This window comes from Nicotiana sylvestris, chromosome 5 (assembly GCF_000393655.2).
Source record: "Nicotiana sylvestris chromosome 5, ASM39365v2, whole genome shotgun sequence".
In the NCBI taxonomy this organism is placed as follows: Eukaryota; Viridiplantae; Streptophyta; class Magnoliopsida; order Solanales; family Solanaceae; genus Nicotiana; species Nicotiana sylvestris.
In genome coordinates, this window is record NC_091061.1 from 33,903,322 (window position 1) to 33,920,887 (window position 17,566).

At 36.3% G+C, this 17,566-nt stretch overlaps 1 protein-coding gene across 1 annotated transcript; it reads right to left on the minus strand.

Annotated features, from left to right (window-relative positions):
• Nucleotides 1–4,158: 4,158 nt before the first annotated feature.
• On the minus strand, nt 4,159–16,641 carry LOC104247044 (eukaryotic translation initiation factor 5B-like). Its single transcript, XM_009802979.2, is given in 13 exon segments — nt 4,159–4,591; nt 4,698–4,817; nt 4,956–5,075; nt 6,167–6,724; nt 8,004–8,063; nt 12,029–12,094; nt 12,196–12,306; nt 12,390–12,480; nt 12,599–12,702; nt 12,789–12,896; nt 13,006–13,261; nt 13,263–15,374; nt 16,437–16,641. Coding segments are annotated over 12 exon segments (2,709 nt in total). The 5' UTR covers nt 14,312–15,374; nt 16,437–16,641; the 3' UTR covers nt 4,159–4,525.
• Nucleotides 16,642–17,566: the final 925 nt, after the last annotated feature.

A 17,566-nucleotide genomic window follows, 5' to 3' on the forward strand; every position in this document is an offset into this window, starting at 1 on the left:
TTAATATTTTATATGTTGGATATTTCAATTGATTTTCTAAATTTTCAATGAACTAATATCTTAATTGTGTATAAATTTAGTATCTTAATAAAAAAAATAGAGAAATTTTCTTAGGAAAAATGACACTGTATAGCCGCTCTCAAAATAATAATTGAAAAATATATATTTTTTGTATTTATATATACATTATGTATGTTATATACAAAAATTATACAAATTTTATACACTTTTCATGCTACCGAATGTAAATAGTTTCGGGCATGGGTTAAAAGTGATAATACCCCTTTTCCTTACCCTTAATTATATAAATATTACATTTATCTCGATGTCAATTATTATTACACGTAATTCATTCTTATTCTAAATTTTGCACACTTTTTATTAATAGACGTAAAAACACGTGCAACGCACGTACACTAAAATTAGTAGGTATAAATAATGGGGTTATACGTACTATCCGTAGTTGAACAACAGATTCCTTCCCCTACTTATGAAAAAACGTAAATAAATAAATAGGAGCCTAAACTCAATATCAACAACCATATCTTCTAATTGACACTACATAACATAATCAATTAGAGAAAATCTTATTGATTTTGTCCCTAAAAAGCATCCATGTAAGCAAAGATTCCGAGGTTTAAGCAAACCAAATAAATTGTCATATTTAAGCAATATCGACCACTATCCATTTTTTAATTTTCTTGGAAAGATTTGTTATCATGATCATGTTTTATTTTTCTTAAAACCATTATTATATTATATGATGGAAAAAGATTTTGCAGATAGATGGAAAGGTGTGTCTTAACTGGTGATCTGGATTTGGTTACAAGTGCAATATTAGAAATTGTTTGATATGTGTCTAGTTAATGAAATCCATACAGCTTATAATTTGGAAAAATGACATTATATAGCGGCTCTCAAAATAATAGCCGAAAAATATATATTTTTTGTATATATATATATTCTGTATATCATATATAAAAATTATAAAAATTACACGGGGCGCCCTATTTGGTCGCCCCTATTTAAACTATACCCACTTTTTAAAAACGTTTTAACGTGTACCCACTTTCTAAACAATTTCAGACATCTTTCTCCAACTCCTTCGTTTTCTTCTTCTTCTTCTTCTTTCTACTTCGGGTGACAATGATCGTTCTTTTATGACTCATAAAAAAGTTGTTGTTATAATATAAATATGCATATTCTTATCTTGCCCGCTTCTGGACATAGCAATATCAGAGAAACAACTGAAATTAGTTTCAGTTGCTGCAATTTAATTTTGTAAGAGCTCCTAAGAATGCTGAGGTTCAGCAAATATAAACAAAAACTTCAGCTCCTAAAATGTTGAAATTCAACAAATACAAAATAAACTTCAGCTCCTAGAACGCTGAAGTTCAGCAAATGCAAAACAAACTTCAGCTCGTAGAATGCTAAGTTCAGCAATTACAAAATAAACTTCAGCTCCTAGAATGCTTCAGTAATTACAAAACAAACTTCAGCTTCAGCAATTACAAAACAAAAAATTTAGCCAAAACAAGCTGTAGTTTTATTGAATTGAAGTTTGTCATTGCACTATGAACTGAAGTTTGCGTGATTGTCTTTGCTACTTCAGGCCCGTATGTCTGAAGTTATGCGAAAAGTGGTGCACTTGCAATTTTTTTTGCAAAGTGGATATAAGTTAAAAGGTGGCCCAAAAACTGGATACAGATGCAAATGAAGTGATACATTGCTATTATAATTTTGCAAAGACTCATATGATTATGGCTTTTGTATGCAGCCCTTATCAACACATTGGTTTCTCTTTCTCTGTTCTTTTATGCATTAAGAATAGGTAAACCATTACATAAAATTGAATAAAAGTGATCGAACAATCTCAACTCATAGCAAAAATTGAATAAAGATAGAAGTTTAATCTGTAATTTTAGCCAACTATTGATACATCCACACACCATTGAGACGTGTGATGGAATGGTTCAGATCCCTTCATTACTAATCGGAGGCTTTTTGTCTTTGATTTCGAGCTTCGAAAAGGGAGAACGTTCATGCAGTGTGTATATATGTACCAAACTAAGGGAGTTGCTGATTCTTGGAATAAATACTCCTCTATGAGCATAGGCGGACCTAGAGTATTAGGAGCGCGTTCAATTAATTGAAACATCATTAATCATAAATATATGTGTGAAAAATATTTTTAAAATAGTATATATTTTAAGTTTTGAATCCTTATTTTCAAAGAGTTATCAGAATAATTTATCAAATTTAAATTTTGAATCTGTCTTTGTCGTTGATTAGTTCAACAAGAGAGGAAACTGGACAAGGTATTTGGGAAAGGAGAAAAAGAAAAAAGAACAAGAGGATATTTAATGATATAGGTCACCAAGAACTAATGATGCATTGCATTGAAAGATTCAGTCACCCCTCGTGGGCTTATTTATAAAAGTAAAAAAAAAAAAAAAAAATAGATAGAGAAGAGATTGTTGTTGTATATATTATTAGATTGGATGATACAATAATTAGGTGGAAAACGATAAAACACAATATTTTAAATGGAGCTGCAATTAAATTATATATAGTAGTGAATCAGATGACAGGTATTTATGAAAACTTGCATCTCTCTCCTTTTCTTTGAAAAGGGAAAAATAATAAAATTTCAAGTATCTTACATCAGATTGATAATATTATTACACGCAATTTTTTCTTTTCGTTTGAAATAAATGCAAGATATTACGATTACTCTTTACTATAACATATATTTTGTTTTTGCATTTCAATTTAACTCTATGGAAATCCTTATTCTTTTGGTTCTTGTGGTGGAATTTGTAAGTGCTAAGTGTCCATTTGCCTTAATTATGAGTTTTGTGTCCTGTGATTCTTTTTTTTTTTTTTTTCTTTCCTGTGATTCTAATAACATCAGTTATGGTTTCAATTGTTGTGGGAGGAAATACTAACTATGAAAAGGTCGTAATTTGAACTTGTAGTTAGGGGCGTACAAAAGAAAAAGACAAACCGCAACAACTCGATAATTCGAGTCAAACCGAGAAAAAACACCCGACTATGGTTTGGTTTGATTAGGTTTGGTGTTGAAAAAAAAAATCGATCATAATTAGTTTAGTTTGGCTTTAACTAAAGAAAGTCAAACCGAAATCAAACCAACCCGACATTACATATATAGAAATTTTAGATATATTTAATATATAAATATACTTATTATGATGTAATTTATAAATATTTTTTAAAAAATTTCATAATTTTATCTTTTAATGTATTATTTCAAGGTTGGACTTAGAACTTTTGAATGTTCCAATAAGTTTTATAGCCATTAATATTAGAAAATTAAATAATGCTAACAAAAGTCCAAATCAATATTATTGCTAACAAAAGACATTCAATTCAATACTACGAATCGGAATGTATTTGAATATCTATTTTTTGTTTTGCAATAATTTAGATAAAAATGCATAACCTATTTTTATTTTTTCTTTAGCATTTAGTCATGTAATTAATACTCCCTTATTAGTTTACTTATTTTAGCATGACTTAGTACTTTTAGATTATGTTTATTTTTATTATGGCTTTTTAATTAGCAATATTTATATTACATAATTTTCTTGTCTTTATTGTTGAATATTTTAGGATAATGCCATGACAAATCTCATATTTTGTATTATTTTTTTGGAAAATACTTTATATAGTTGTATCTTACTAGGATTAAAAAAATATTTTGCGCACAAGTTATATGTTTTGTTCTACGAAGATTTTACCGGAAAAAAAAAACCGAAGAAACCCGAATAACTCGAAAATCCGAGAAAACCCAAGAAAAACCGAAATTGAAAAATCCGAGTTTTATTGGTTTGGTCTTTAGATTTAATAATCCGACCCAATTAATTTGGTTTGGTAATTGTAAAATCCGAACCAACCCGGCCTATGTACACCCCTACTTGTAGTTACTTTGAGGATATTTTTTCCTTCCAGTTTTATAGAGGAAGGATAGTAGTTGATTGGCTATACAGGATAATTTTGAAAAAAACTAACATCATGCTATTGGCCTTTTATCAGCATCTTCCTTGCTAAAGTGACATACAATTTTTAAAAAAAGTAAGACACTGCTCTAGAGTCTAGAATAATAAAATAGTAGACAAACATTTGAAAGAACGCTAAAGAATAAAATTCCAAGAAATTTTATTTGGAAGCAATAGCAAGATATAGTACGCCATATCTCATATTTCTTTTATATAATCTCTTATTTTACGCCCCTGTAGAAAAACACTGAGCTCTAAAATTGGCCAAAACTACAAAAATTCTCAGTACCAAAACACCTGTATACTATTGCAACTGAAACTAACCAGTTACATTGTTTCGATTCAACAATCAACCGACAAAGAATGCACTACGCATCCTTTCTATCTCGAGTCCAAACTCCCTACCTCCTAACCAAATAACTGCTTATTGTCCGATGAACTGCTGAACCCCGATACAGTGCCACAAAAATCCAAAACCTATGCTACTTGCAAAGCTTAGAAACGTCTCATTGTATCTTGAATAGGGTCTTCAGATTCTTCACGAGCCTCCAATCTTCAACAGACAAGTCGTTCTGTAGAGTTTTAAAGACGCAACAAGTAAATGTGAGCGTTAGCCTAAACAAAAGGGAGCAAGAATCTTTGTGAAAGGGAGGTTCACCAGAAGGTAAATTTACGTACCCGAAAATTGGCCTTGAGAATGTCAATGGATCTTCTCGAGATTTTGCTAACAAGCTCGTCTTCAATATCAAAATGCCGACCAAACATCTTCTGTTGCTCCTCCGGGTTAGTCCCAACTATCTGCAATTTAAGGCACAAGATGAGAACCTATGTGCATAGAAGCAAAAATTATCCAAGTTGCTAAGAACTCATGAAGTAAATTGTCAGCACATTTCTATCAATTTATGCAAATAGATATCAACTGACGTGGCTTCATACCTTAATGGCCACCTGCTGTCCTTTCTTGGCATAATCAACAGGCTTATGGTTGTTCTGGATGGATGCGATCCGACCAATATCAATGAATTCCCTCTGTGGAATACATATTGGAGTCCCGACCTATTCAAATTAAGTTCATCAAAATGAGGACTCAACATTAAGAAGCATATGCATTCTACGAACGAAGATGGATAAAAGAGCATTTGGCTCTACAACTGTCAAATATGTTAACAGTGGAAAGCTTAATCCAAGTAAACCACTCAACAAAAGAACAACGAAACATGAAACACAGATGTGAATGGGAGAACAGTATTGCACATTATTAAAAAAAGGGAGAAGAGAATTAAGAAAATGCAAACAACTCTTGACTGCGATAACTTGTTAAGTGCGCAGCAAAGGTCAAAAGTATGAGAAAATCAATGACAGGAAAATGGCCACTTAGCAATTAGAAGGAAATCTGGCAGTACCCATGTAAATTAAACATCTCTTAGACAAAACAAAGTAAAAACCCCAAGCTCGGGCATACAAAAGCAAGGTACAAAAGAACATTGGGGTGTGCTCAAAAACTTTTTGACAGAGAATAACAGGGAACTATAAAAATAAGAACCAGCAGTAACCTAGATTCTATTGATACCACTAGCTATAGCTTCCAAAAGAGGCTTATGTAACCAAAATCGTAAACTTAACTTTTCAGAAGAATTACAGAGAAACAGATACATGCAAACCTAAGTTTTACAAGTGTTGGCCAATCCAAAGAAAAGAAGAAAGGAAATCACTTATAAGAAATCATAGAGAACTTCAACTAATTTAAGAAAATTACATCCGAACACACAACAAGTAAATTAACAGTCCAAAACCATGACCACAGCGTAGTTTCAGCTAATAAAATAGTATGGGCATACTTACAGAGATACTGATACATAAGCCTGTTTTTATGTCAGAACAGCTTTATAAGACAACAGGAAGTTACACTTTTAACCAGGAAATAAATGTGATTTTAACCAGGAAACAAATGTGAGCATGCAAGATCCTTTTCCCAACCCAATGGAAGTGTCAATTAGAGAAAACAAATATAAATCACCAATTGTTTGTTCGTATAGGCCTGCTGATATTACCACATTTCCTGGACAGGCTTCAGAGAATCTGTTATTTTTGTATGTTTGGTGAATGAGATTCCATGAACCAAGATATAGGGATGCAAAAGTTAATACCTTGACGATGCCCTCAAGAACATCAGCTCCTAGAACAATTGGATCCTTCTTGTTAAAGACGTGATTAGGTACGATCTTGAGCAGACAGGGGAAGACTGCTTCTTCAGCAACTTCCTTCATTTTTTCTTCTTTGATATTGTCGATGTAGGCCTTAAACTGATCGAACAGGTGATAAATAATATCAGCAATAAAAATTTTGACTCCAACTTCATCCGCAAGTTCCCGAGCTTCTTGTGTCACTTTCACATCAAAGGCCAAGATTGTTGCATACTCTTTCTTCTTCTCAAGCATTACACTAGCTTTCATGACATCCTTCTTATGCACAGGGCCTATGCCAATTCCACTGACAGGTATGCTTACTTCGGGAGTTTTCAAGAACTCCAGCAAAGCTTCCAATGATCCAAGTGTAGATGCTTGAACATAAACTCCTTCTCCTCTTTTATCAATCCTGTTCATCACCGACCTCATATCTTCCATAGCTGCTTCTTTGATGTCTTCCACGTCATCATTAGGCCCCACAACATATAGACTAGTTCCAGCAATTGCATGCTCAAGCCCCTGCACAAGAATGAAAGAACCAAGTGGAACAAGGGGGGAATGCTTTCAATCACACAACTTCAAGGAGGAACCACTGTACACTAATAATAAAGATTCTAAACGGTAGATACTAAAATGGTAGTAAATGATTGCATCATCCCCAGAAAACAAATAAAGAGAACTCTTATGAAGTGGCTCACTAGTTTGTGTCAATGTCAAATATCATTCAACTAACAAAACAGACACAAGAAAAGTTGAATAATCTCTGTCAAAATCAGGAAACTAGTATCAACATGTCAGACAATTAACTCCCATAAACATTCATTAGAGATACTCCCAAAGATTAACATATGAAAAAGTAAGGAGATCTCTTCCCTAACCATGATTTTTTTTGTGTGTGGGGGGGGGGGGGTGATAAGGCCCTAACTGCAATAATATTCTCATTTTCAGCAATTTTTTTCATAACAAATTTGTTGCAGATCTATTTATGGACAAAAGAAAACCAGTAGAAAAGGAAGAAATGAAACGTGAAAGAAATGACTTTTTCGCATACCAGTGTTATCAAAGGCGAAAAGCGCAAAAAAACTCTAAGGTTCATTGGGGTTTTAAGCGCAGAAAGCATGAGCTTTTATGAAGAAAGGCACAAATGGAGAAAAAGATACAAAAATGTATGTGTAGTCAGAGACTAAAACTTATAAGCATGAATAACAACTATATGGACAAAGAAATTGAAAAGAAAAAAAAAATGGTAAAGTGAATTATCAATTGTATAGTGTTGGCTCTTCAAGATAGTGCTCATTGGCAAGGGAAAGTATGCCTTAGAACTTTGATGACGACACTAAAGCGCCCATTAAGAGAGGTGAAGCGCTCAACATGTTTTGCGCCTCGCTTCAGGGCTTAAGCGCGCTTTAAGTGTGCCTTTGACAACACTTTCGCCTACCATTTCTTAGAGCAATTTAAGCATCCTCCAAAATCCTTACAAAGTTGCTCGTTTTAGAAGTAAACAAGATTCTAACCAATATCCAGTAAATCCCCTCCTCTATCCCAGTTATGCCAGGGAAAATATACAATTTTTTCTTTTTAAAAGAAAGGAAAGCAACTTAGGCTCCAAGATATAATATCATCCAATCCTAATTCCTAAAATAACATATTTGCCGGTGCACACAACAAATCACTCAACATATTTGCCGATGCACCAGTTTTCTTACCCAATAACCTTTCCAAGCTCTGAACGTGACCAAAAACATAACTTAAAACAGAAAGAAGTAAAGAACACACATTTAAAAGCAAATGACATTACCTGAGCATTGATCTTTATTCCCTGTGCAGCCTTGATTTCTTTGTGCTGCATATATGAACCCTGAAACAGAATATTACGAGAAAATAAATCCTACATCATTACTTCATATGACAACTTAACATGAAGACAATGACTTCATTCTCGAGCACGACAACATATGTTAAATGTTTAAAAAAAAAGATTTCATTCTCGAGAGTTCTTTTATTATTCCATGCACAACAACGTCAAATTACTGAAAAATATACTAGGAAATAAGCAATATATATTGACTTTTATCCTATGTTCTGAAAGTTTAACTAGAATAGGTGGATTTACTGATTGCGGACAAACCAAGGGTAGAAGGGGAAATTGGAATTGGAGAAATAAATCTGAGACCCATATACTTCTTGTCTACCCAAATATATACGGAGAAAGTCTAAAGTGGCAACTCCAAGTTCTGCAACTATATCAGCAATTTAGAAGCACCTTAGGAGCGGAACAGCATTGCATCCGGAAGTGTGAAAAGATTTACACAATGTGACGACCCGGCCAGTCGTCTCGTGAGTTACCGCTCTGTTTCCCCCATTTATGCTTTATTATGCTTCGTTATCCGTGTTTTATATGATCGAGTTGAGTAGGTTGCGTTCGGAGTGGATTTGGTAAGAAATGAGACACTTAGTCTCTTTTGAGAAGGTTCAAGTTGGAAAAGTCAACCGGATGTTGACTTGTGTGTTAGAGGGCTCGGATGAGTGTTCCGATGGTTCGGTTAGCTTCGGGAGGTGATTTATGGCTTAGGAGTATGATCGGGATTGGTTTTGGAGGTCCGGTGTAGAATTAGGCTTGAATTGGCGAAGTTAGTATTTTGGCGATTTCCGGTTGTTAGGCGAGATTTTGAGGGTCGGAATGGAAATCCGAGAGTTGTTGTAGCTTCGTTATGTCATTTTTGATGTGTGCAAAATTTCAGGTCATTCGGACATGGTTTGGTTAGGTTTTTGATCGAAAGCGTATTTCGGAAGTTTTTAGAAAACTTAGGCTTGAATCCGATAAATTTTGGGTAATTTGATGTTGTTTGAGGTGTTTTGATGATTGGAGCAAGTTTGAATGAGGTTTTAGGATGTGTTGGTGTTTTTTGTTAAGGTCCCGCGGGCCTCAGGTGAGTTTCGGATGGTCAATCGGACCATTTTTGGCTTTGAGAAGTTGCAGAATTGGCTGATCAGATGTTGCAGGTTTTAAGCCTTCGCGATCGCGTAGGGTCCATCGCGATCGCGTAGAAGGATTTTGGGTTGGCCTGAGTTTAGCCTTCACGTTCGCGGAGGGCTTTGATCTTGTGTTTCGCGTTCGCATGCAGTGTTTCGCGTTCGCGTATAAGTATTTGGGGGTCCAGTGGTTTTGTTCTTCGCGTTCGCATCAATTGGGTAGCGTTCGCATAGTGTATTTTTGGAGTCGTGGAATTTTGCTCTTCGCGATTGCAATGAAGGAATACCAGAACTGGGCAGTAAGTTTATAAAACATTTCATCCGCGATTTTGAGCCATTTTTCCTCCATAGTTGATCATTTTGGGAGCTCTTTGAGGGAGATTGAAGAGGGATTCAAGGAGAACTGATTGGAGGTAAGATTTTTGAACCTAAAACGTGATTCTACTGTGAAATTAACCTAGAAATTCATGGAACTTAAGCTAAAAATGGAAGAACTAGGGCTTGGGATTTTGAACTTTTGAATTGGGATTTGAAGGACAATTTGAGATCGGATTTGAAAACTTTTGATATGTATGAACTCGTGGAAGGATAAGGAACCCGTTGGTGTAAAAATTTCTGAGTTTCGAGAAGTGGGCCCAGGGCTCGGGTTTTGTAATTTCGGGATTTTTGATATTTTTCGATTGTTTTCGCTTGGGCTTTGTTCCCTTAGCATATTGTGACGTATTTGTTCTGCTTTTGGTTAGATTCGACGCACGTGGAGGCCAATTCGAGGGGAAAAGGCGTCGCGAGCTAGAGTTGTAGCCGGTTCGAGGTGAGTAATGATTGTAAATGATGTCCTAAGGGTTTGAAACCCTGGATTGCACATCGTAGTGCTATATTGAGGTGAGACACGCGTTGGATGATGAGCGTGGGGTCTTTTACTACTAAGGATTGAGACTTGGTCCGTCCCGACTGATGATTTTACCGCGTATTTGACTGAAACTTATTTGTTATCATCATGATTTGGGCTAATTGCCATATTTGGGCTTCGTGCCAACCATTTGAACTCTTCGGGGGTTTTGACTGATTTCCTCACTATACTTGTTAAAAATCATATCCTCGGTCATGTTTCTATCTATTTTAAACGATTCGAGCCGGTTTTATCATACTATCCCTAAATGAGAGGAATTTGTGGGCTGAGATCCCTATCTTCTATTATTGTGCCCGAGAGGCTGTGAGGTTAATGACTGAGAGGGGTTGAGAACCCAATGGTGAGGATATTATATATGTTATGGATCGGGCTGCACGCCGCAGCAATACTTTTTATGGATCGGGCTGCACGCCGCAGTAATATAGCGCTTGGGATGTAGGAGCCCCTCCGGAGTCTGCACACCCCCAGTGAGCGCAGTCGACTATCTATATGGATCGGGCTGCACGCCGCAGCGATGTATGGATCGGGTTGCACGCCGCAGCGGTTATTCTGATTTCTATTATTATGAGAGATATATGGGTCGAGAGCTGAGAATGAGCACTAAGTGATGAAAGTGAGCCCGAGGAGCTGATACTGTTCTGAGTGATTGATATTGTGCCCGAGGGGCGGATTTCTACTTGTTATTTACCTGCTAAATTACTTGTTTTACCTGATTTAAAGAGATTTCACTTGACTTCTTCACTGATTTACTGCTTTACGTGATTTTTACTGCTTTGATATAGAATTGCTTTGTGCCTTTACGTGTTTTCATGCTTTCAGCCATTATTTACAATTATTACTCACTGGGTCGGAGTACCCACATTACTCCCTGCACCGTGTGTGCAGATTCAGGCATCGCAGAGTCCAATCCCGAGTGCTGATCTTCCCGTCCAGGCAGTGTTTCGGAGATCACGAGGTAGTTGTTGGCGTCCGCAGCCCCCGTGCCTCCCTTATCTTATCATTTTCATGTTGTTAGAACTATTGTATCGGGTTTAGTGATTAGTAGACTGTATCAGGACTTCTCTTAGTTGCTCATGGCTTGTGACACCCCGATTTGGGCTGTGTCGGGATGGCTTTTACTGTTGTTATCATTAATTCCGCAAATTATGGATATTATATCATGCTTTAGAGCTGTTTATGATATTTAACTGTTTAAAAGAGGTGTTCTGTTTTGGTCTGGCTGGCCTTGTCTTCACGAGAGGTGCCATCACGACCGGGTTCGGGAATTGGGTCGTGTCACACAACTCAAAATCAAAGAGCCAATCACCAATACCTAGCAACTCCTATCACCAATAGGAGAAGCGAAAAAACAGACTCTATGAACGCAACATGCAGAGACAGCCACATCTCTAACTTGAGCTAAACCCTCTTCAATATAGCCAACCTTCTACTTTTCATTTGACAAATTTTGCAATTAGGGACATAATTAGTTAGCAACCAAAAAAATTTGGTTTGCAACCAAGAATATCTTGAGATACCGATTTCAGATATTACTAGCATGAACGCTACACCAGTATTACTAACAAAGCAGTCATGATGGAAATATCTATGTTTACACACCTGCAAACCAGTTTTCTCAATCAAAGCACAAAAGTTGCACCACAATGAGTCCATGACTATTTAGACTTAACAGAGTTCAAGAAAAAAACAAATATGATTACATTGCAGGGAAAAAAGGACCCAATTCTTTTATTAACACCTGTCCCCCAACTGATCCCCTCCAAATTTTTCTCCTTCTTTTCATATTTCAACAATGACAAACTGCTAGGGCATATATTGAACTGAGGTTAAAAAATATTTCAACTCAAAAGGAAGCTAACTAAGAATGCATAAAGGAACACAGTGTTTTTTTTTTTATAGCAGAGAAATCTTCTAGGGCCAAGGAGCACATAGTTTCATACCTTTACTCGAAGTTCCTTCATTGGGTCAGGCGTCAATAACGCTCGAATTGAGGTGACAATAGGTCCCTACACCAAAAACAGGATAGGAAAAGAAGAAAAACTTTAACATCAGACATTCACAATTACCAAGGGATCTTACCACACAAAAAGAAATAATAGAAGCCTACCTGCATGCCACAAACTACTATTTGATCTCCTTCATGTAGCACACCATTGACCAATACCACATCAATGGTTGTTCCCTGGCCTTCAACAACCTTAACCTCCAAAACAGTACACTGCAGTAGAGTAACAATAGTCAATCATAAAATATTCACCATCTCCATGTAAGTAAACTGACAACGGTATGTGAAAAACATACTTGGACTTCATTGCTGTAAGTTAGTCTCCCAACCATTGTCTTTTGTGTCCATTGCACCAGTAATAACAATAAGTCAGGAATACCTTCACCACTGTAACATCAAATCCATAGCCGAATAATTAGCTAAAATCAAAAGTCTTATAGGAGTGCTGCAGAAAAACATAACCCAGCAAAAGAAAAAATGGGATAAAGTGTATACACGCACACACCTGATTGCACTAGTAGGTACAATGCTAAAAGTATCCTTTCCCATTTCTTTGTTCTTATAGTATAATTCGGTATTTATACCTTGTTCCTTGAACTGGGTAATGACCTGCAACAATTGAATAAAAGCTTGTTGAGATGAGGTTGCACAAAGAGAGGAAACGTTGAATTGAGATGACAGCGGTTAAAAATGACCTGAGTAAGCCTCGTATTAAATTCAAAGTGAACATCTTTGGACTGTTGCTTCATTGCCTTCACAATAGGTGCATTGCGGCACATTTTCCATCCATAAAGCCGATCTACCTGTATCGTGTAAAATCGAAAAAAGAAACAAAATAAGAACTACAAAGAAAAGAACAAAATCAAAATTCAAATAAACCATCAACTATCAGAATACTCTAATAAACCTCACCTTGTTCAAAGAAACAATAAATTCTGTATTCCTCATCTTTAGAAGATTAAGTGACTCGATTGTCTGCGGTTCTAACCCATGCATAATGTCTACGACCAAAATTGCAATATCACATAAACCTGAACCTCTAGACCGCAGATTAGTGAATGATTCATGTCCAGGTGTGTCAATGACCAACAATCCAGGGACCCTCAGTGTAGCATCAGCTCTAAGTTCCTTAGTTCTCTCGCGTATATTCTCAGCTGGAAAATAAGTCTATCTGCTGCATAATCCCTCCAGCTTCACCTTCTTGAACATTAGTGCCTCGTATGCAGTCAAGGAGCTTTGTTTTACCAGTATCAACATGGCCCATGATACAGGAAATAGGAGACCGGAGATTGTATTCACTCTGGCTAGAAGAAGCACCACATTTTTCTGTTCCTGCCACTGCAATCCCAACCTCAGGCTCCCTCGTCTTACTTCCATCATTCTTAGTGACAGCTGGTACACTTGCTGCAACTTTTTGAGTAGGAATCATGGGCTTGGCAGCAACAGGCAGAGGCCCTGCATCACTAGCAGCTGGCCTTGCAGCCTTAATCTCTTTCTTAATGATAGGTTGCGGATGTGAATCTATCTCTTCATCTTCAAAAGCACTCTTGCCAGGCAATTTAAGATCGGCATCATCCCAACTTTTCGCATCCCATTCTTCATCATCTTCCTCTTCTTCAACTCCATTCTCTTCAGTAGCAGCTATTTTTGACTTCTTCTCTATACTTTCTGAATTCATATCCTTAACCTTCTCAGATTCCATGGACTCAACCTCAGAGACAATGTCTTGCTGATGTTCTTGCACTTCTGTTCTTTCAACAGACTCTTCCTGGTTTTTTCCATTAGCCTGAGCTTGTGGCTTTGACTTCTTTTTTTGATAAATAGGCCGTTTGGTTGCCTCTTTTGTACTCTCACTTGTTGAGAGTGGTAAATCCCCGTCATTAGCGAGAAATTGCTTTCTCATTGCTTCTAACCTTCGAGCTTCTTCCTTTTGCTTTCCTGTAAGCAATTTCCCCTCTTGTTTCTTCTTCAAGAGCTTTTCCTTCTCCCTCTCCTTTTTCAAGCGTTTTTTCTCCTCTTCAAGTCTTTCAACTTCTTCCTGTCGATGTCGTTCTTCTTCTTCTTTCCTTAACCTTTCCTCTTCTTCCTTCTTCTTCCTTTCTTCAGCTTCCTTCATTTTCTTAAGTCTCTCTTGCATCTCCCTAACCTGTTTCGACTGTTTTTTATCTGCCAATTTTCCTTTAGTGTCATTATTTGTTTCTTCCTGCTTTTCCTCCATGATAGAGGCAGCTGCAGCTGCCTTTTTCTCTTTTTCCTTCTCCTTCTTCTTTTTCTTCTTCTTTGCCGCAGCAGACTCCAGAGTTCCTTCCTCAACTGCTTCCTTCTCTTGTGAATCATCTCCTAGTTGAGACTGCAATTGACTTTTCTCTTTTTGTGCAAGAGAAGCATGAGCAGGTGTAGATGTAGGTTGCCCTTCACCTATCTCTGCCAGAATCTTGTCGATCTCATCCTCATCTGGTTGAGCAGTACACCCACCCTTCGTTTTCTTGGCTTTGTTCTTTGAAGTTTCGGACACAACTGTTGCCTGCTTTTTGCCTCTATTGTCATCAGCTTCTTCCCTATTAACCCCTACGCTAGCTTGGTCTTGATCAGCAACATTCGACAAGTCATTTCCTATATCAACATCCGTTGTACTAAATGCATTTTTATTCTTCTTCTTAGATGACTTCTTTTTACCTGAAAATATAACTTCTGCTGCATCATCTCATTCAATTGCCTTTGCCTCCAACTTAACAGATGTATCTGCATCACTTTCTTCGTCAAGAAGATTAGCTCTAAAAGAAATGCCATTACCCTTCCCGGTAAAGGCAACTGCTGGATCTTCATTATCCTCAGATAGCTGGCCATCTTCGTTATCCTCATCATCTATAGTGTGAAACACAGATGTAGTAAACAATCTTGCACTGCTCTTCCCCGGCTTCGACGAGGCAACACTTTCAGCCTCTTGGTCACTATCACCACCCACTCTGTAACTAGACAAGCTAGCTCCCCTTTTCTTCCCCTTTTTACTTTTCCTCTTGCCAAATGCCAATGTTGGTGCTACTTGCTCTTCCTGAATCGTAGGCTCGTCAGAAATTTCAGTCGTCATAGAGTATTCATTATCATCAATCACCATATGCTTCTTCTTTAACTTCCCTCCACCACCACCACCCTGCTTGGAAGATACAATGCTCTCTTCCTCGCGGACTGTAGGCTTCTTTCCCCCCATTGAATTTTACTTGTGGTTTCGACTGATGTACTAGTCCGAGAACAACTGCAAGCATGATCAAACCTCCAAATCCCTAATTCCAAATTGAAAAAAAAAAACATTATAATCATATTCACCATATTAAACTGTACATCAGAAGACCAGCCAACTATAGCAAATTAAACAATCTACCCCCCATTGTAGCAGACTCATCTATCAAATTGATCAATCAGTCAATTAATCAACTAGTTCCTTTGAAAATCAAATAATTTGTCCTTTAACATCCATTAATAAAAGCAGCAAATTAGAAAATCTGCTCTAAAATATTAACTGAGCAATCGATCAACCAATCTACTAAACCTCAATCTCGAACTAGTTGGAGTATGCTATATGAATCATTTATTCTATTTCCAACAATACTCTGGCCAACCTAGATAATTTGTCTTTTAACATCTAGTAAAAGAAAAAGTAGCAATTTACAAAATCTACATAGCCAAATCAAGTTAGGTTAAAATTTGAAAAAACAAAACTAAGACATTGGAATCACTTGTATTTGAAGTCCAACACCATCAACAATTCAACACTTCTCAAAAACACATGCTACGTTATCGTTATAATTATAAAGGAAGAATCAACACCTCAATCTCGAATTAGTCGGGGGTCGGCTATTATGAATAATTTATATAAGTTTTCAACAATACTCGAGTCATGAGGTCTTACGTTCAAAGTCCACCAAAGACAAAAAATACTAGGTAATTTCTTCCCATGTGCCTAAGCTTTGGTGGCAAAAGTTACCTTGTGCTGGTGGGAGGCAGCAACTACCCGGTGGAATAGAAGGTGCGTGCAAGCTAGCCCTGACATTGCGTCATTAAAATAAATATTGGCCAATTTCGTTCCAAAACTAGATAATGTGTCTTTTAACATGTAGTATACTCCGCAACATTAACGTACCCCCAACTCCAGTTCAATTCAAATTTGCAAAAACTAAAAAATAAGACATGGGAATAACTTGTAACTGAAATCTAACACCATCACAATTCAACACATCTCAAAAACACATGCTTAAACATAAAAAGAATATAATTATACACACATTAAGAACGTTTTCAATATATAAAAAAATCGAATTATGATCATCAGAGGCAAGTTGATATACCTGGACAGATGAGTGATAAAGACTGATACGTATGTGTTTTGAGTTATTTTTGTATATGTAAGTATTAAATATCAATATATGCATGTGGGTGTAGCAGTATATGAGAAGAAAATATACACTCAGGGTTTAGTTCCTTGTTGAATTAGGAAGAGGAGAAAAGAAGACCAAAATAGAACCAAAATTGGACAAAAAATTGGGCCGCTGCTTAGGGTTGGGTTTCCTTTTCTTTCTTTTTTTTTCCTTCTTAAACCAGTAAATTCGGGAAAAATTTAAAAATAGCCAGATTTATAAGTGGTCATTCAAAAATAGTTGCACATTCAAAAGTAATCGAAATAGAGACTGGAGCATGTGTAAGAACTCCGTGCATATTATGCTGGACCAGTATGTTATGCTGGAACTCCAATATACTACTGGAAGTTCATGTGTAAAAAATTTAAACTCCAGTATATTATGCTGGAATATTTTCCGGGTTTTGAACAGTTTTTTCGTTCAGATTTATCTTTATATAAAAAGTGGCTAAATTTCGATTACTTTTAAAATTGTGGCTATTTTTTAATTACCACTTGTAAATGTGGCTATTTTTGAATTTCATCTTATGGTTGGTTTTTCACTTAAAACTGAAATTCTCGTAGAGCATCGTCCCTCATCATTATCTTCTTATTGCATCGCAAATCACCAAACTGGAAAAAACTTTTCGGATTCCCTACGATATCTTCTCAAATTATCGTTTCTTTTTAGATTAACAAGTTAACGTGGAGAGGTGTAAGGTACGTAAATTTGTTTTAATTTATAACTTAGAGATTTTTACTATTGCATATGAGTATTGATGTTTCTTTAAAAAAGAAAAATTAAGTTCGTTGTTCTAATTCTGTATAATCTGATTCAACTAGACTTTAACTGCCACTTAGCTCCAAGTGGAAGCAGCAACTTGTAACTTTTGTTCATAATCTCATGAACCATTTGGGGTAGATACAATTTCTATTGAAAATTTCAATAATTAATATCTTTGACTTTAAAAGTCCAACTATAACACGTAGAAGTTCATTTGCAGCTAATTCCTTAATTTATTTTTCTCTTTTTGGTGACTAATAATAAATCTGTTTGCCTAACTGGCATTTTTGTTGCCGACC